This window comes from Saimiri boliviensis, chromosome 8 (assembly GCF_048565385.1).
Source record: "Saimiri boliviensis isolate mSaiBol1 chromosome 8, mSaiBol1.pri, whole genome shotgun sequence".
In the NCBI taxonomy this organism is placed as follows: domain Eukaryota; kingdom Metazoa; phylum Chordata; class Mammalia; order Primates; family Cebidae; genus Saimiri; species Saimiri boliviensis.
Window position 1 is genome coordinate 94,544,520 of NC_133456.1, and position 22,017 is coordinate 94,566,536.

General features: G+C 36.0%; 1 protein-coding gene across 2 annotated transcripts in view; it reads right to left on the reverse strand.

Annotated features, from left to right (window-relative positions):
* Positions 1 to 22,017, reverse strand: part of CNTN6 (contactin 6) — a 297,903-nt gene that overhangs the window by 222,852 nt on the left and 53,034 nt on the right. For both annotated transcript variants that reach the window (XM_074404894.1, XM_074404893.1), the window contains exon 2: positions 18,608 to 18,742. In XM_074404894.1, coding sequence (XP_074260995.1) covers positions 18,608 to 18,662 — 55 coding nt within the window. In that variant the 5' untranslated portion in view covers positions 18,663 to 18,742. The remainder of the gene's footprint in view (positions 1 to 18,607; positions 18,743 to 22,017) is intronic.

A 22,017-nucleotide genomic window follows, 5' to 3' on the forward strand; every position in this document is an offset into this window, starting at 1 on the left:
TTTCCTTTTTGATCATGTCTAATCCAGAACTGGATAGGGAAGGAAAATTTGGAAAACATAGTTCTAGCTCAGCCAAGATTGTCAGTCCAGTAAAACTTCTTTTTTTCCTGATGCAGATTTCCCCTGCTTTTCAATGTTTACCACTAAAAGGAGCACTAGTGGAAATCAAGATGAGTCCACTGAACAGATTGGCTAAGTGTTTACATTCTTAGGACATCAGCTGCTAACCATGTGTTTCAGGTTGTCTCCCCACATTAACAGTTTGTTTAGAATGTCTGAGTTATCTCACTGAATTTACTGATTGACTGCATTGACAGACACGCAGATTAATCAATAAGCTTTGCTGGACCTAGTGGCTTATGCCTGTAATCCCAGTGACTGGGGAAGCTGATGTAGGAAGACACTGGAATCCAGTAGTTCCAGATCACCCTGGGGAGCACAGCAAAACCTCATCTCTAAAGCAATAATAATTTAAAAAATTAGCCAGGTGTGGTGGCATGTGCCTGCAATGCCATCCACTTGGGAGGCCAAGGCAGGAGCATCTCTTGAACCCAGGGGTTTGAGGCTGTAGTGAGCTATGATCCCATCACTGTACTCCAGCCTGGTTGGCAAAACAAGACAAATCAATGAGCTTTGAAGGCATATGAGGGTATAGCACAACCTTAGCCATAGCATAGTGGCATTCAAATATAACATTAGAGTTTAATAAGCATTATCCATTTGTGACTATGCTCCTTCAGTGATGCTCTTGATAATAATTTCAAAATAACAGTTAGGAAATATGTGATGAAAGAACAGCACAGAGCAATTCACTCATAATTACCCAAGGGAATAACATAAGATGGATAAATAAAATTCACAGAAGAGTCCCAAAGTGCCTTTTAGCTAAAACAAGCTGCATTGTCCTCATATATTCTTTTACCAGGACTATGAAGAAATCATAAAATTGTGTAATGCTTCTCATCTTAGAATCATTGAGTATCAGAACTGGAAAGGATTGTTATGATCTCCAGGTACAAGAATTACAATTACATTGTCTTCAAGGGACAAGGAGAAAACAAAAGGCTGTCAGTCCAGGCCCTAGGCACAGATGATTTCCCACAGTATGAATACTCTTTGGTTTGCTTTTCTGTTCCTGCATGTCTCATTTAGAGTTATTTTGATGTTGTAAAAATATAAGCAATGGGAAGATGCAAAGAGTCAGAATGGCTAGCTATATGATAAACAGAAAAACTGGCAGTTGAGTAGAAGATGGCATTTCTGAAACCAGTTCTCCAAGTCCGTCTGTGCCATCCATTCTCATGTGCTTTGGATTCTGGAAATGTATTCTCAAGCATAAAGCAAGACCCAGCTTCCCCAGATATGTCATTAGGCAACAACAAATCATTTGACAAATCATCAATTCTATTTAAGAGAGACTAAGTGTTTGGGTAAGTAAAAAAAAAAATATGGCCATGAACTTAGATATATCAAATTAAAGCCCTGGCCTCAGATTCAGTTTAGCAATGCTACAGAAAGAGGACAAAGTGGAAAGGACAATTGGAAATTATTAAGGGATGCTGTAGCCGTACAGATTTAATTTTAGGATGCACTCCTCCCTCTGTGATTGGTGATTCTCAATAAGACTTTTAAGAAGAAGAAGAGGGTTTTACACCCCCTCCCTTTTGAGCTGTACAACCTCAAATGTAGCACTTTTATGTTTGATTATAAGTGATTTCTGAAATTCTCATGTGTGCAAATACAGGTAAAACAAAACAAAACAAAGTTCCTTGCCCTTTTTGACATAAAAATATTGTTATTGTTTCTAGGCTCAATATTAAGAACTGATTATAGAGCTGGTCAGAACATTTGGGAGGGTTTTGTTCCTTATTCAAATGTTGTTTGTAGTTCTGTATGTACCCAATCTGTTCTATTGTGAGCTTCTGGCAAAGTGAGCAGACAGCACCTGTTGTTAGCTGCAAGGTTCAGGAAACCAAGTGTGATTTTTTTATGAGGGAGGAAAGAAACTCTTCATCTGTTTTCAGGTAACCTATTAGGTATCTTCAGATTGAGATTTTTTTTAACTGGCTACAAATATGTTAACTTTATTATTCAATTTAGTAATAATTCTGTAGGAGAAACAAAGTATCAACATCTAAATTAATGCTAAAAGAGGCAAAAACAATTACAATGTCATTTAGTGTAATATCATATATATATAGAACATGTATACACACACATATGTGTACAGAACTTTTGTGTGTGTGTGTGTGTGGGTGTGTGTGTGTGTGTGTGAGAGAGAGAGAGAAAGAGAGAGAGAGAGAGAGAGAGAGAGAGACAATATTCCTGCAGTATTCCTGAGGGCACCATGGGGCCTGGGTACTTACTTTTCTGTTTTGCTTTTTGTACCCAATAAATCTGCAAAACATGGCATACTTCCACTAATAAAAAATGGCTAAAAAATAAAACATGGCTCAACAGAGCAGCATGCTAGCAATTATTTAACAACCATGTCTTTGAAAAGAATGTGGATACATATATTTCTGTGCATATAAATTTATATATATATATGTATATGCATGTTTATCAAATTAACCAATGCAATAGATGTGATATACAGCACACAATTAAAAAATTAAATTAATATCACAATTTATTATAAATTCCATAAAGTCAATTGATCCTCATGGAAGGCTTTAGCTAAGATCTATTGGACAATTATACCCTTAGCTAAGCTTCAGTTGCAATTTGACCGTGACCAACAATTGGAATAGCATCCCAATATTAACTCTATTCCCAATAAACATTTGTTATCATCACACCTGATATGTGATATAATCTTAGACTATTTCTGTCATAAAAATTATATCTAATATTGAAAACTCTTTCAGCATTAACACTAAGTGAGGACCTTCTTTGTAGCATTTGCCAATTGCTGTGTTGTTAATACTCTCCAAGAGCGATTCCAAGATAATAACATGACATTGCTTCATGATAATTTGGGAAGAAATATACAGTAGTTTCCATGATATGATATTTCCACCGCACAAATACAATAGATATGAACAACCTCAAGACCATAAGTAATAGTAAAATATTCTAAAATAATTTGAAAGTAATAAATTTTAAATATTTACTGAATTTTGACTGTAATTATTTTAATTGGATGTTTATTTAAGTTTTAATAATGGTTGTGTTTAAACAACTTGCTTACAAAATTCCTGAAACTAACACTCAGCTTTCATGAGCTGCTACATGTTAGCTCCAGCACACCCTGGCTAAATATGTTGGTAATTTTCAACTAGAGATAAGTAAAAATGGGAATTATGCCAGTTTAAAAATACCACCACAAATTCCATGGAAGCCTAATGGAATCTCAATTTAATTTAGTTTTTTTATGTTCACTTATGACTACACTGGTGATACTCAATCTCGGAAACAGCACCTAGGAATCATTTGCTGAGTTTTAAAAAACACTTAGGTCCTTTTTTAATTTAATTTAATTAATTTAATTTAATTTAATTTAATTTTATTTTATTTTATTTTATTTTTTTGAGACAGAGTTTCGCTCTTGTTACCCAGGCTGGAGTGCAATGGCGCGATCTCGGCTCACTGCAACCTCTGCCTCCTGGGCTTAGGCAATTCTCCTGCCTCAGCCTCCTGAGGAGCTGGGATTACAGGCATGCGCCACCACGCCCAGCTAGTTTTTTCTATTTTTAGTAGAAATGGGGTTTCACCATGTTGACCAGGATGGTCTCGATCTCTGGACCTTGTGATCCACCCACCTCAGCCTCCCAAAGTGCTGGGATTACAGGCTTGAGCCACCGTGCCCGGCCTTTACGTCCTTTTAAAAACACCAAGGTCCATCTAGAGTAGACTGGAAAGACAGGATGTAAAGGATCCATACAATGGAATAATGTACTACCAGTAATGAGAGTAAGTAAACTTGCACTATACACGACAACTTGAATGAGTCTCACAAACCCAACACTGAACAAAAGAAGCCAGAAACAAATGAATACATGCTAAATGACCATCCAGGTAGTATATACATATATATATATATATATACACACACATATATATATATATATATATACACACACACACACACACACACCCCATAAAAGTATTGTGTGATGAGAAGTTAGATAGTGATTACCCTTTTGTGTCTCAGCTGTCACTGGAGAGGGCTTCTGGGATCCAGAATTTGGTCTGCATCTTGATTTGGGTGCTGGTTACATAGGTAGATTGAATTCATGGAAATTAATTGAACTGACACAATTTATGCATATTATACTTACTGAGATATTTTGTGCCTATAATCCCAGCACTTTGGGAAGCTGAGGCAGATGAATGATAAGGTCAGGAGTTCAAGACTATCCTGGTCAACATGGTGAAATCCCGGCTCTACTAAAAATACAAATATTAGCCGGGTGGCATGAGCCTATATTCCCAGCTACTCAGGAGGCTGAGGCAGGAGAATTGCTTGAACCTGGGAAGCCAAAGTTGGAGTGAGCTGAGGTGGCACCACTGCACTCCAGCCTGAATGATTACACTGAATACAGATGAATGAACTATAAATTTCTGAGTGGGATTTCATTATCAGTATTTTAAAATGTCCTCAAGTGACTCCAATGTGAAGTTAAGTTTGAAAACCAGATTATTTTTATAGAGATTAATTGGTCTGTCAATTTATACTAGTTAAAATACATTGAGGTGTTTATTTTTAAAAGATAAAAGAAATAAAATTAATGACAGTATATTTGCCACACAAAAAAAATCCCTATACAGTAGTCCCTTCTTATTCACAGTTTTACTTTCTGTGGTTTCAATTTCCCCCATTTTGGTTTCCACAGTTTAAGTTACCATGCACAACCAAGGTCCAAAAATATCAAATGCAAAACTCTGGAAATAAACAAATCAGAAATTTTAACTTGCATTCTCGGTAGTGTGATGAAATCTCCAGTGGTCCCACCCCATTCTGCTTTATCCCAGTCTGTCCCACCTGGAAAGTGAATCATCTCTTTGTTCACTGTATCCTGGCTGTGTATGGTACCTACCTTTAATCACTTAGTAGCTGGCTCTGTTATCAGACTGAAGAAACATAGTATGTATAGGGCTTGGGACCCTTCATGACTGTAGGCATCCACTGGGAGGACTGGCACATATCTTCCATCAATAGGGCCCCACTACGGTAATTAGGAGGTAATCTGAACACATTCATTCATTTAGTATGACTTACAAGGCCCTGTGTAATTTCCCCTTAAAATTGGTCTCAGATTTTAAAGGTTAACTGTTACATAAATTTGACTCAGTTACTTGGGAGGCTGAAGCAAGAGGATCACTTGAAGCCAGGAGTTTAAAGTTTAAGAATTAGCAGAATTAAGAGGGAGGATCCAAGATGGCCAAATAGGAACAGCTCCGGAGTGCAGTTCCCAGCAAGAACAGCGCAGAGGGTGAGTGCACACTGCATTTCCAACTAAGTTTTCACTTTCCACAGACCAGGAGATTCCAGGGCCAATAACTGCCATGAGATTTCAGTGTGGCAGTTTCCGCCAGTGCCAGGTCAGTGCACAGAAACTCACACAAGTCTGGGCAGCCCTTTTGACTGGCACCTGGAGTGCCTGGGAGACAGAGCAGCCCATTCAACTGAAAGGGAAGGGGCTGAGACAGGGAGCCAGGCTATCTGGCTTGGCAGTTACCACTCCCACAAAACAAGCAATTTGAAATGCTCTGGACTGAGAGTTTCACAGCAAGCGCAGCTGGACCCAGGATGGTCCAGCTCAGTGTGGGGAAGGGTGTCTGCCACTACCGAGGCAGTTCACACAGCAGCTGGGCAGAGCCTATGGCAGCTCAGCTTCATACCGGGCAGGGCATCTGTGAAAAACGGCAGTAGCATGACAGGAACTTATAAATAAAACCAATCTTCCTAGGACAGAGCACCTGGGAAAAGAGGCAGTTATGAGTTCAGCAACAGCAGACTTAAAGGTATCTGCCCAGCAGCTCTGCAGGAACAATTGACCTCCCAGCATAGCACTTTAGCTCTTATAAATGACAGACTGTCTCCTCAAACAACTCCCCAACTCCCATATACACAGAGAGACACCTCATAAAGGAGAGATCAGGCTGACATTTGGTGGGTACCCTTCTGGGACGAGGATGGCAGAGGAAGAAACTGGTGGCAACCCTTGCTGTTCTGCAGCCCCTATGGGTGATCCCCATGCTAGTGGGGTCTGGAGTGGACCTCCAGCAGTCCTGCAGCAGAAGGGCCTGACTGTTAGAAGGAAAACTAAGAAAGAAATCACTTCAACATCAACAAAAAGGATGACCACTCAGAGACCCCATCCGAAAGTCACCAACTACAAAGACCACAGGTAGATAAAGCCACTAAGATGGGAAGAAACCAGCACAAAAAGGATGAAAACACTAAAAACCAGGATGCCTCTCCTCCTCCAAAGGATCACAACTCCTCACCAGTTAAGGATCAAAGATGGATGGAGAATGAATTTGATGAATTGACAGAAACAGTCTCCAGAAGATGGGTAGTAACAAACTTATCAGAGCTAAAAGAGCATGTGCTAACCCAATGCAAAGAAACTAAGAACTTAGAAAAAAGGTTAGATGAAATGCTAACTAGAATAAACAGCTTAGAGAAGAATATAAACGACTTGATGGAGCTAAAAAACACTGCACAAGAACCTCACGAAACATACACAAGTTTCAATAGCTGAATTGACCAAGCAAAAGAAAGGATATCAGAGACTGAAGATCAACTCAATAAAATAAAATGAGAAAGCAAGAATAGAGAAAAAAGAGTGAAAAGAAATGAACAAAGCCTCCAAGAAATATGGGATCATGTGAAAAGACCTAATCTACGTTTGATAGGTGTACCTGAATGTGACAGAGAGAATGAATCTAAGCTGGAAAACTCTTCAGGATATTATCCAGGAGAACTTCCCCAACCTAGAAAGGCAAGCCAATATTCAAGTCCAGGAAATACAGAGAACACCACAAAGATATTCCTCAAGAAGAGCAACCCCAAGGCATATAATCATCAGATTCACCAGGGTTAAAATGCAGGAAAAAATGCTAAGGGCAGCCAGAGAGAAAGGTCGGGTTACCCATAAAGGGAAGCCCATCAGACTCACAGTGGATCTCTGGGCAGAAACCCTACAAGCCAGAAGAGAGTGGGGTCGAATATTCAACATCCTTAAAGAAAAGAACTTTCTACCTAGAATTTCACATCCAGCCAAACTAAGCTTCATAAGCAAAGGAGAAAGAAAATCCTTTATGGACAAGCAATTGCTGAGAGATTTCATCACCACTGGGCCTGCCTTACAAGAGCTCCTGAAAGAAGCACTAAACAAGGAAAGAAACAACCAGTACCAGCCACTTCAAAAACATACCAAATGGTAAAGACCATCAACACAATGAAGAAAATGTGTCAACTAAGAGGCAAAACATCCAGCTAGCATCAAAATGGCAGGATCCACAATACTAACCACGGATAACAATATTAACCTTAAATGTAAATGGATTAAATGCCCCAATCAAGAGACACAGACTGACAAATTGGATAAAATGTCAAAATCCGTTGGTGTGCTGTATTCAGGAAACCCAACTCATGTGCAAGGACACACACAGTCTATAAATAAAGGGATGGAGGAAGATTTATCAATCAAATGAGGAGCATAAAAAAGCAGGAGTTGCAATTCTAGTCTCTGAAAAAATGGACTTTAAACCAAAGATCAAAAGAGACAAAGAAGGGCATTACATAATGTAAAAGGATCAAAACATCAACAAGAACTACTGATCCTAAATATATATGCACCCAATACAGGAGCACCCAGGTACATAAAGCAAGTTCTTAACGACCTACAAAGGGACTTAGACTCCCACACAATAACAGTGGGAGACTTGAACACTCCACCATCAATATTAGACAGATCAATGAGACAGAAAATAACCAGGATATCCAGGACTTGAACTCAGATCTGTAACATGCAGACTAAATGGATATCTGCAGAAATCTCCATCCCAAATCCACAGAATATACATTCTTCTCAGCACCTCATTGCACCTACTCTAAAATTGACATTATTGGAAGTAAATCACTCCTCAGCAAATGCAAAAGAATGGAAATCATAACAAACAGTCTTTCAGACCACAGTGCAACCAAATTAGAACTCAGAATTAAGAAACTAACTCAGAACTGCACAAATTCATGGAAACTGAACAGCTGGCTCCTGAATGTCGACTGGATAAACAATGAAATGAATGCAGAAATAAAGATGTTCTTTGAAACCAATGAGAATGAAGACAGAATGTACCAGAAACTCTGGGACACATTTAAAGCAGCATCTAGAGGGAAATTTACAGCAATAAATGCCCACCAGAGAAGCAAGGAAAGATCTAAAATCGACACCCTATCATCAAAGTTGAAAGAGCTAAGGAGCAACATTTAAAAAAAAAAACTCAAAAGCTAGCATAAGGCAAGAAATAACTAAGATCAGAGCAGAACCGAAAGAGACAGAGACACAAAAAACCCTTCAAAAAATCAATAAATCCAGGAGGTGGTTTTTTTGAAAAGATCAACAAAATAGACCGCTAGCCAGATTAATAAAAAAGAAAAGAGAGAAGAATCAAATAGATGCAATAAAAAGCGATAAAAGGGATAGCACCGTCGATTCCACAGAAATACAAACTACCATCAGAGATTATTACAAAGAACTCTTCACACAAACTAGTAAACCTGGAAGAAATGGATAAATTCCTGGACACTTGCACCCTGCCAAGCCTAAACCAGGAAGAAGCTGAAACCTTGAACAGACCAATAACAAGCACTGAAGTTGAGGCAGCAATTAATAGCCTACCAACCAAAAAAAATCCAGGTCTAGATGGATTCACAGCTAAATTCTACCAGATGTACAAAGAAGAGTGGGTACCACTCCTGAAATTATTCCAAGCAATCCAAAAGGAGGGAATCCTTCCCAAATCATTTTATGAGAGCAACATCATCCTGATACCAAAACCTGGCAGAGACTCAACAAAAAAAGAAAACTTCCAGCCAACATCCAGGATGAACATAGATGCAAAAATCTTCAAAAAAAAATAATGGCAAACTGATTGCAACATCACATCAAAATCATGATCAAATAGGCTTCACCCTGGGGATGCAAGCCTGGTTCAACATACTCAAGTCTATAAATGTAATCCCCCACATAAACAGAACCAAAGACAAAAACCACATGAACATTTCAATAGATGCAATATATACATATATTTAGTTAGCCAGGCATGGTGGTACGCTTTTGTTGTTTCAGTTACTCAGGAGGAGATGGTGGGAAGATTGCTCAAGCTCACAAGTTTGATGCTGCAGTGAGCTATGATCTTGCTACTGCACTCCAATCTGAATGACAGAGCAAAATCTTGTTCCCTCCACCGCCGAAAAAAATTGAGTGTGTGTCAAGAACAATGTCTTTAAATAGGATCACACCAAGTTTAAAAGGTTTTGCAAAGCAAAGTAAACAATCAATGAAGTGAAGAGACAACCAACAAAATGGAAGAAAGTATTTGTAAACTACCTATCTGACAAGGGACTAATAACCAGAATATGTAAGGAGTTCAAACAACTAGATAGGGAAAAATCTAATAATGCAATTTAAAAATGGGCAAAGGATTTGAATAGGCATTTTTCAAAAGAAGACATAAAAATGGCAAACAGGCATATGAAAAAGTGCTCCACATTACTGATCATCAGAGGATGTGAATCAAAACCACAATGAGATATCATGTCACCCAGTTAAAATTGTTTATATCCAAAAGACTGGAAATAACAAATGCTGGTGAGGATGTGAAGAAAAGGGAACCATCATAAACCTTTATGAGAATGTAAATTAGTACAATCACTATGGAGAACAGTTTAGGGGTTCCACTAAAGCTAAAACTCAAACTAAAACTAGGGCTACCATATGATTCAGCAATCCCACCACTGGGTATATACCCAAAATAAAGGAAATCAATATATTGAAGAGATGTCTGCACTCCCATGTTTGTGTCAGCATTATTCACAACAGCCAAAATTTGGAAACAATCTAAGTATCCGTCAGCAGATAAATTGATAAAGAAAACGTGGTGCTTATGCAAAATGTTGTGTTACTTAGTCACAAGAAAGCAGAGGATTCTGCCATTTGCAACAACATGGATGGAACTGGAGGTCATTAAGCTAAGCCAGGCACAGAAAGACAAACTTCACATGTTCTCACTCATTTGTGAAATGTAAAAAGCAAAACAATTGAACTCATGGAGATAGAGAGTAGAAGGATGGTTACTAGAGGCTAGGAAGGAAACTAGGAGGGTGGGAGGGCAACAGCTGAGGATGGTTAATGAGTACAAAATAAAAGTTAGAAAAAATAAACTAGTATTTGATAGCACAACAGGGTGACTATAGTCAATAATAACTTAATTGTAAATTCAAAAACATTAAAAAGAGTATAATTGAATTGTTTGTGACCAAAGGATAAATGCTTATGGCAGTGAATATCCCATTGTCCATATTATAATTATTATGTATTGTATACCTTATATCAAAAAATCTCATGTACACCATAAATATATACACCTACTACGTACACACAAAAGTTAAAATTAAAAATTAAAAAATGAGGCCAGGTGTGGTGACTCATGCCTGTAATTCCAGCACTTTGGGAGGCCAAGGCAGGAGGATTGCTTGGGCCAAGGAATCAAGACCAGCCTGAGCAACACAGTGAGAGGCAGGCTCTACAAAAAATAAAAAATTAGCCAGGCGTGGTGGTGCATGCCTATAGTTTCAGCTACTCAAGAGGTTGAGGCGGGAGGATTGTTTGAGCCTAGGAGGTCAAGCCAGCAGTGAGCTGTGATAGCACCAGTGCACTCCAGCCTGGGCAACAGAGCAAGACCCTGTTAGAAAGAAAGAAAAAGAAAGAAGGAAGAAGGAAGGAAGGAATAAAGAAGGAAGGAAGGAAGGAAGAAAGAAAGGAAGGAAGGAAAGAAGGAAGAAAGGAGGGAGGGAAGGAGGGAGGGTGGGAGGGAGGAAACTCAAATAGTTTCCTCAAATAGTTTCCTCCTTTGCCCACTATCAAGGTCAGATGAAACACTTTCATAAAATGCTTTGTAAACTACAAGTCACTAGTTATGAGGTACGATTGATCAAATATTTGAGCTGAGTTTTTATTTTCCCTTTAAGACTGGGAATTCTACAGTTTTAAATTCAACAAGTATAAATACTGTATTATTTCTCGGAATGAGTATATATTTGAGAGAAATGACCTGGTTCTAAGCAAAGAGTGTGGTAATGACAAAATTCTTCATAGAGTCGAAGTTTATGGAGAACGAGGAGGGTATGTTACTTGGAGGACTAATCAGAGTGAACATAGCATTTGAATGAGTATGTTAATGATTGGATTTGCCTTTAATAAATGGAAATGTATCTGAAGAAGAAGAATGCAGAGGATCACACTGATATGAGAGAGACTTGGGAATTTTAAAAAAGCACAGAGATCTTGCAAGTAGCACAGTCTGACTTGAATAAAGGATACATGAAGGAGAGTAAGGGAAGGCATGGCTCATGACACAGGTAGAACTGAATTAATTGGAGAACTTCCAATATTTGTTGAAGGAAACTGAATTTGAATGCTTGATTAGACAGTTTGAACTTTGTAGGAGATGGGATCTGTGAAGGTCTTGACATAGAGTAATGACAAAATCAGCCATGCTTTATGAAGTTTTCTCTGCATAGGTGTCGGTGTCAATAAGCTAAGTCTTGGAAAGGGCACAGAGGATGCCTCAAAATAGAGGGAACCTATAGGAGGCTGGTACAAATGTCTTGGAGGAGAGGTAATGGTGGATTAACTTGACTGGTAATGACAGAACTGAAAAGGAATAAACAAATACATCTTGGGATAAAATACAACCCACAAGTTTAAATATTTAAATTATTTTTGACACAAAGTCAACATATATTTGCTACCCAATAATATTGAAATAGCACTGGCTGTATGTTAAACGTGCTACTCCCTGAGCAAACTACATTGAAATTATACCTGCCTAGGTCAAGTGTATTGGAGCAAACTGTGTTCATTTCAAAAATTAGGACCAGCTTCCTGTTTTCAGTATACAGCATAATTTTTTAAATTAAAAAAAAATTCCTATCTAAGCCCAAAATATATATTGTGATTAAAACATTTATGCCTAAAAGTAGGTTCTGACAATAACCAGTTCAATTGGTAAAAGTGTTTGGGAATAGTAGTTTACCCATAATTAGTCTTGGGGTCTTATTTTGGGGGGTCCATAATGTGCTTATTTATTTTAAATATTTATTGAGTGCTTACTATATGTTAGGCACTGTACTAGGCATTAGCAATGCAGCCACTGATATGACTGACAATATTTTGACCTATATAAAACATATATTTCTCTAGGTATAGGCAGAAAATGCACTAGTAAACAATATATATATAAGTTAATTTCAGATAGTGACAAGCTCATTGAAAATAGTAAAATAGGTTGATGAGAGTGACTAGGACCAATGATGGAATAAGCTACTGCTTACCCAGACAAGGTCCTAAGGGAACTTCAGACTGTGGGGGTGACTGATTAGAGAGGGGTATAATGGAAACAGCCAGTCATAGAAAGATTTGAAGAGTGTTTCACACAACTGAACAGCACATGCAAAGACCCTAAGCAGAGAGCAATCTTGATATTTCTATGAGTCTAAGAAAAAAAGTGTGGCTCTAATGCAATTGATTAAAGGAAAGTTAAGTATAAGTAGAGATGAAAGAGGTCGGCAGAAGAATCCAGGTCGTTTCGTGACTTGATAGCATGGCAATGAGTTTGATTTTAAGCACCTGGAATTTTTTAAATCGGGGGAAGAAAAATGTTATCAATCCTTTCATGCTATTTTCAAGTTGTGGCATAGCTATTTATGAGTACCCTTAAAATGAAAATACGACCTGGTGTTACCACTTCCATAGAATGCTTGACCCTCTCCTTCAAATACTTCATGGTGAAAACACAATTTCTCACATTCCATTCAACTAAGAGCCTACATTTCCTATAGTATACCAGTCTGCATACCAATTATTTTCTCCCATTGCTGACAAAACATAATTTTTTCCTATATTGTTGTCAGTCCTAATAAACAATTTTATTTAATGTTTAAGCATCAATTACTTTGAAAGAAGGTTTGATAATCATATAACCACCTTTATCAGTAGGCATTGCATGAAAATGGTGTTTTCAGCATTTCTAAATTGGACCATTTCTATTGGAAATTGCAAAGATATCACTTGGCTTAAAAATATAGCCTGGTATTCCATTCCTAAAGGTGCTATTATGCTAACAATAAATCTGAACAAGACCGTAGGCAGAGTGTGGGTTGTGATGTACTCAATATTCATTGCACTCTGACCCAAAGGAATATCCATTATGTGCTTCTGGGATCCTTGAGCAAAGCAGGTTTATTACACCTGCCAATTTTCATGGATTTGCTGTGTGATACATCGTTGTCTTCTAAGAAATCTTGGTCATAGTGAATATTTCCATTCTTCTGGTTTTCTCTCTCGGGTAGTTCATTTGCTCTGGCTCTCAATTCAATAAAAGGCTATGTTTGAAATAGAGTGAAATTCAAGCAATCATAAATAGTTTCCAGTGTCCCTTTTTCCTAGGTGCCTGACTGTATTTAGAAAGAGGTAGATTTTTTCACCCAGATTCACTTTCAGGCTGTGTTATTTATAAAGTAGTAAGCTACGTAAAAATGCTGACAAAATAGATTTTTTTATTTCCTTATTGGTAGTAGCCCTAAAAACAACTTTATTTTAGTGGTAAAAGTCAATTACTTTGGGAGATGTTTTGAAAATAACATAACCACATTTGTCAGCAGACATTACATAAAAATGATTGCAGCAAAGACTTATTATAATTTTGAGTCTCAGTTTTTTCTTCAAGGGTAATTAATACAGTAGGAGAAACCAGCTCATTAGGCCCTGTTGGCATAATACAATAATTAGAATGCTTCAAGGAGAGTTTGATGCTACTCTGCCAATAAATATGACTAGCTCCATGTTGACTTTCTTGAATTATTCCATTTCATCATGACAAAACCAAGTCTCATACTGAATAACTGGTACTTCTTCAGGACTAACCAAATAGTTATTCAGTCTATAATTTTATAAAATACATACAGAAGTCCTTAACCCATGGCAAAACAAACACAAATGGCACAAATGGGCATATTTATGAACCAAGTGACTGTTTTACAAACTACCATTTAAATGGTAGTACTTGTTAAATAACAAGGTTAAAAGAAAATACAGTAGGCAAAAATCCTTAAGAGGACATGCGAAACCCCGTCTCTACTAAAATACAAAAAATCAGACAGGCATGGTGGCGGTGCCTGTAAGACCAGCTACTCAGGAGGGTGAGGCAGGAGAACTGTTTGAACCTGGGAGACGGAGGTTGCAATAAGCGGAGATTGCACCACTGCACTCTAGCCTGGGCAACAGAGCAAGACTCAGTATCAAATAAATAAATAAAATGAAATAAATAAATATTTCTTCATAAAAACAATCTGTGCATTGTCTACAAACACAAAAAATAGACAGTTTTTCTCCATTTATTAATTAGGTTACCCAAATTACCTCATTAACATATTTTTTCTACTTTTAGAAACGTAGATTTTTCAGTAACTTGGGGCTGAAAATAAGTGTTCTCAATCTACATTAAACCTCTTGATTCTTTTTTTCCTTCCAGGAATCATTGTGCCTTTTAAAAATTCCTTTATTTGCTCTTTGCCTCATTTTCAGTATTGAATAGGCATTTATCCCAGCAGAGTTTTATTACTAATTCAACCTCAAAACCAAATTTTTTAATCTGTGTTAGTCAAGATCCTTTTTGTCACAAGGGGCAGAATCTCAGTTGAAGTGAAGTTACTTGCTGGTTTCTCTGGGTAGAGTGTCAGGTTGAAGAGGGCAAGGACCATGGACCTCCTATTGTTGAAGGTCAACATCAAGCTTTGTGCATGGCACATCATAGTTTCTAATATATATCTGTATTTGTTGACATAAATGAACCTTCTTTCTTTTATTCATTTAGTAAATACTTAGAATTCATGTATTAGGGGATGGAGAAGCAGTAAAGCATAAAGCAGATGAAAATTGCTGCCCTCAAAGAGTTTCAAATAGGGCATGTTTTAAAACTTTTAAAATGTTATTAAATTTCTATCTCTAGAAACTTATATCCATAACTTTATTGCACACTGGCAACCATAAAGGAATGAACCAGATTAACAGTTCCCTAGAGGATGTTATATGACTAAATTTATTCTACTGATATTATAAATAGGATCAACAACATTAACTTTGGATAATTCATTCATTCATTCATTTAACAAATATTTACTGAATCCCTACCAAGTACCAGCAAGATACAGGCTCTGCCATCTGGAAGCTTAAAGCTTAGTGAGGGAGAAACATAGGAATTTAGTTTCTTACGACTTCTATAAAAGTTACCACAAATATTATGGCTTAAAACAGTATGTATTTATTTTCTTACAGTCCTGGAGGTCAGAAGTCCAAAATGGGGTTCACAGGGCTGAAAACAAGGTGCAGGCAGAGCCATGCCCCATCTATAGATGGAGGGGAAAATCGGTTCCCCTGGCTTTCCCGGCATCTAGAGTTTCTGTCATCACATCTTGTGGCTCATGATCCCTTCCTCAGTTGTGAAGTCCAACAGTGCAGCATCTTCACATCTCCCTCTGCTCTGCTGCCACATTGCCTACCGCTCTGTCAGATCTAATTCTGCCTCCCTCTTATAATCTCCATAGTCCAGGACCATTAATCTACACATCTCAAGATCCTTAACTTAATCACATCTGCACATCCACTTTACCATATCAGGTAGGACTCACAGGTTCCAGGTAGTAGGACCTAGATATTTTGGGGGGCCATTACTTAGCCTGTCATGCATATCAATGAAACAGTTAAAAAGTATATAATTAGTAACTGTATTTCCTAATTAAATGGGCTTTGGTTTTTCTTCTAATACTTTAAAAAATACTAAAGTAGAACAATCAAACTTTTAAGTACTCAAAACTTTAAAATGGTCCCAGAATCAATCATGTGGATATGGATCAAGTTTCACTGTAAACGCCTACGAGGCCAACGCCTACAGTGAAAGTGCTAAAAGTTGTAGATAATATTTAGAAAATGGGAGGAGAGGTTGTCGAAAAATGTTAAGTTTTAATTCAGAGTTTAGGGAGATTTAAAGTATCAATGTCTTAGAAAAATTATATTCATTAAAATAGCAAGGAAGAATCAAGTAATTGGAAAATACTTGCTGGTATTTCAGAATGAATAAAAAGTGTATTTTGGGAAAACAAGATATTATCACTCTGCATAGTCATAGAATTCTAATCACCAGACAATCTAATTTTCTAAACTAAAATAGTATCTGTGAATAGGGAGATACACTATGAACTCTCTAACAAAACAAACAGATTTAAAGCAGTGTTCTCTTGTGTATATCATTATCAACATCCTTACCTCTGCGGTAATGTTCAGATTGGATTATCTTATTTAAGTAGCTATGGCTTTAAAAAATAGATCCAATCTGTTCTTTCACAATGAAATTGTTTACTAAGGGTATATGGTTATTTCTCCCATTAGAATAAAGCAACAGGACATGCTGAATCACATCCAATTTGGATAAATAAAAGTTAATATAAGAGCTGGAGTATTTCTTAGATTTGATATGTGTTCTGAGAATAATTATTTATTTTAATTTAACACAAAAGGTCTTTTAGAGATCCTATGCTAATTCAATATACATATTTAAAAGGCTTAATGTTAATGTTGAATTTTGACAGGAAGATGAAACTTGAGGGTAGGAATAGAATTCTTATTCACACATGTATGATTTGGGGGCACCTTGATGACTTTCTGCTGTCTTTTTTCAACCTATCCCCAAAGAAGAATATATTATTAACCCCAAATCTTTGTTATAAAGACTTAGAAGTGTCACTAATCAAAACACCATAATCGCTTTGAGTAAATACAATTATAGCACTTCTAGCTGCTGGATTCACTAGTGGTAAAATTGCTTTTATTTGTATAGTTTTCTGATTCTCCTGGTTGATTTCTGCATATTTTAGCATTTCCATTCCTTTTCTCAGGATTGCTATAAAATATACATCCTTTACAATAACTGTGTTTCTGCATTGTAAATTATTATGTTTATTCTTGCATGTCTCTCAATATATTAATGCTTTGTTATAAGTATATGCAAATTCACTAGTACCTATCATCACATAGTCAGAGGGAAGGAGCAGGATATGGTAGAAGAGAGGCTTCTTTGATAATCATATGAGCTAATCAATGTCCATGCTCTGTAACAACTCATGTAGGTAAGCTCAACAATTAATTTTAACAATTCAGTTCAGTTATTATGAACTCTAGGATTGTAACAGACTATAGTTGATTGTTTACAAAAACAGCCACTATTACTGCCTTTATTATTTCTATGGCCTTTTAATGGTATAATTTTGCAGCTTTTCTATAAAGAGATGTAGTACCATTCCACATCCATTGAAGCTGGACTGGTCTTGTGACTTGTAATTGTTAAAATAATGTCACAGAAATGGCAAGGTAGCAGTTCTAAGCCTTGGCATCAAGAAATACTGTACTCTTCTGTTTTTGTTTGTTTGTTTGTTTGTTTATTTGTTTTTCTAGGAACCCTGAACAGCTACCATGTAAAAGAACCCAGACTCATAGAGGATAACATTTGGACCAGACCCAGGGCAACACGGTTGTCTCAGTTAGGAATGTTGTAGAGTAGTCACGTCTCAGATGACTCAGTTCATCAAAGATGCAATACACCCAGGCAAAACGAAAAGAAGACCCATTTAAGCCCATCCTAAATTGCCAGCTCAGAGATTTGTCTACTAAATACATGGTTATTTGTTATTTCAATACGCTCACATTTGGCGTGGCTTGTTACAAAGCAAAAGTTAACTGAAACACAGATATTAATATGTTTAAGTTGAATAAAATAACATGTTCTGGTCTATTCTTTTAAAATAAATGAAAAGAAAACATATCTAAGGTTCTTTCTAGTTCTGAGGTAACATTCTATATTACTTTTTCTTCTAAATGAATATAGCTTTAATTTTTTGCCATATCAAATTCTAAACACAAGAGAAAATATGTAATTCTATTTTAATTTTTTAAAGACTTTACTGTAATGAAAATAAGAATAATTATTCACTGTTTATTGGTGATAAAAATATTTAATTATATTATTTTATAAAAATATACTACATTATCATAATTAAATATTATAAAATTACATTATATAAAACTGTCAATATTTGATAATTCATAAATCTAATAATGTTATTTTCCATTTAAGACTGGCATTTGATACATTTTTAAGGATTAGACTTTCCCTGTCATAGAGGTTACCTTCAAAACTTTATCACTTAGTCATTCAAATGACATACAAATTATGCATTTTGAAAATTGCTCCACCTCTAAAAAGAAATACAATGCCAATATATTTATCAATCAAAACTCATAATAATAGAACACTTTACCTGCACAGGAGTTTATGAGTGGCAGCAGAATTACCAGTTTCCATAGCAACTTCATTTCCACTTTCTAAGGTCAAAAATTTCTCCCATACAATCAGAGGAAAAAAAATTCTGTCCCCCAGTTAGTATCTCAAGAGTCTGAAAGAGACAAAATTGTCATAAAATGAAAAACATGCAAACACAGAATATTTAAATAAGAATATTATTGTTGCATATTAATTAAATTTGATATTAAATTTTTATTATCCAAAATAAAGCAACCTAAATGGATACTTTCTACACGTACATATTTTCTGCAAGTTCCAGTAAATTCAGCTTATATTTTTTAAAATTTCAATTCACACCTCAAATGTACATGGCATTTCCTATTATATTTTTTGTAGTTGTTAATGGGTTGGAATGGAATTCAAATGATTATATTTCATGTGTACCAAAATTTACATTAGTTAAAAAAAAACATATTAAACCAACCACATAATTCTGTTGTTTGTGTTTTGAAATTTTTATTCACTAGGAATGGGATATGATATTTCTGTATCATATATATATACATTAACATCAATTTTCTGCATTTTATCAATATTATTGAGAATATACTCATTAGGTAACAATATTTGTCCTAATATCACAAGAAATAAAATTAATATTGTGCTGCAAAATGTCTGCAAGAAATCTATTTCTAGCAGTGTTACTTTCAGGTATGAGACTTGCTTTTCCTAAGGGGTTGCATCATAATTTTCTCTAATTTATTTTGACATTTAAGCTATGTAGTGATAAATGAAATCAAGATAAAGTGTTAGCTTGGCCTTTAGCCCAAAAGAGAAATCTAATAAGAGGTTCATAAAAATTCCTAAACTCATAAAAATTTAGCATGAGCTCAGAACAAATGCATCTAGGTTACATTTGATAAAACTATTATATATCAAGTGATAAGATCCTTTGGAAACTTTAACATAATTAAAACAGATTTTCTTGCAGTCTTAAATATTTTTTGGGAGTGTGTGGACTTTAATCATGATAATAGTAAATAATAAATTTTTTATCAGGTATTGATGAATTTTTAAATTTTAAAAATCTTCCATTTCTTTCTGTCATGAGTTACTTCATCTTAAACCAAAAATCCTTGATTATATTTAACTTTTAAATAGAATTTAAGTTAAATACTTGCCAAATTAAATCAAAGGCTAAAAATCACAGAAAAAATAACAAGATTCAGGGATCAACATACTATATTGAGTCAATATTCTTTCTCAAATGTGTTTGTATCTGACATCGTCTTTCCATTCCTTTTGCCATCACAGCGTTTAATGCCTTACATAAATTAGATTATATGTTATATCAATTCATTCATTTATTATATTTTCATAAACATTTATTTGTTTGTTTCTTTATATAATCCCATTCTTTGCAAGACAATGGGCACTAAGGTGTTAGTGGTGAGCCTAAAATCCTTCATTTCTACCTTTGAGGTACTGCTCTCTTGTGAGGGAGATATTTAACAAAAACAGAAAAAAAAAAACCACACACAGGTAAATATTTATGTGGTAAATATGACAATATTAAAGAAAATGTGAGATGTATGAGATTTATAGGGTGGGGTTCAGGTAGTATTTTTTAGCTGAAGCTTGAAATATGAGTAGCTCTCTGCCAGGTGAAGAGTATGTGTACATGGGGTGAAGAGCAGAGCTGTAGGAATTACAACAGGTATGAAGGAAGGCTGAGACTAGCTTCGTAAGCAAAAGAGAGACAGTGTGCTCAGGTCCTATGGCAAGGCTTGCATTGTATGTTCAAAGATCTGAGAAAGTCCGGTTTGATATTCAGGACTGTGGCATGAGACAAGGTTGGAGAAAGAGAAAGAGGCTGAAATATACAAGACATTTAGGCCATGTTAATGTGTATGAATGTTGTACTTTCAGATTATAATTGAGAATTTTAAGCAGAACAGAATCAAGATTTATTTTATATCTTTGGCTACCGTGGAGAATGGATGAGATGGAGTAAAAAGTGTAATTACACAGAGTAATTAAAGGCTACTTTTGTAGTACAAGAAAAGAATGATGAAGGCTTTAAATAGAGTAGTGGCTCTGAAGATTAAAAAAAAAAATAGAATCTCTGAATAGTCTTTCTGCCTTAAATCTCTTGTCCTTTCTACCCATTTAAATGTTACCATCAAAACATTCTTCCTAAAACAAAGATTGGTCCAATTATGACAGTTTATGCAATGGAGAGTTTAATCACTTTCAATTTCACAAACATCCAAAGTCTTTGGAATGATATTCAAGACTATACACAATAGGTTTCTAATCTTCCTTTTCCACAAGACTACTACTAAATATTTCCAATCCAGTGACAAAGATCTACTTCCTGTGCACATGCACTGTGTATTATCTTTATATATAAGCTATTTAATTTATATAGAATTCCTCCTTAGGGTCTGTATCTCCCTCAAAATTTGTGCAGTGGTAGCATTACATCTTTGATTTCACTGGACAGTTCCCATGTATCTAATTGTCATGGCAGTATTATCAATAGATTCTTTTTCTCAAAAAAGCATCAGCTTATAACAAAATTATATGGTACACTTACGTAATGGATATTTGTTATTTTTTTATCCAATAATTGTCTTCTTCTTGTGATAAAAAGTCTGTGAGTTTATTTTGAGTAACCACCTCCCTATCTACCATCAGACAATACAATTGAAGAGTTATTGCCCCTACCTCCTAACTTCAGGATGAGCATATGACCAGGTCATTGTCAATCAGTACTCTATTTCTTTGGATACAATAGTTTGTAAAGAATTGAGCATATGGCCTAATTGAAACCAATGGCAGTCGAAGCCAGGACTTTTGTTAATATTATTAGAAAAAGTGTACAATCTCTCCATTAAGTTATCAAGAGATGATAAACCTGAAGAGCTGGTATATCTCACAAATGTTGTCTTGACAGTTTGCAGCCATAACTAAAACCTTTCACTTCCCCTTCATGCACAGTTTTCTAAGGCTCCACCCCAAATATATCCCTTATTAGGCTTTAGTAATCCTGAGTTACAATACACACAGTATTAGGCTTTAGTAATCCTGGGTTATAATATACATAGACCCAAATACCACAGATCCTCAAATCTCTAACACTGAGAAACAGCCACTACACTTCCTTGGGCTAGAAAATTATTTAAAATACCCAATCCTCTGGAGGCCTGCAAAATCGAGCTATTTTATCCCATTTTCCATTCACAAGCTACCTCCAATAGTCACAGCTTACTGTAGTTCTATTCCTGGGTACATTCTCCTGCATGGCCATTCCCTCATTTGGAGGTAAGAAGCAGAGTTCCGCTTTTTCTATATCTGGGTGTTATCGTGAGTTGTTCCATCATCCAAAGAATCTATAATCATACCCAGTATCATAGAAACATA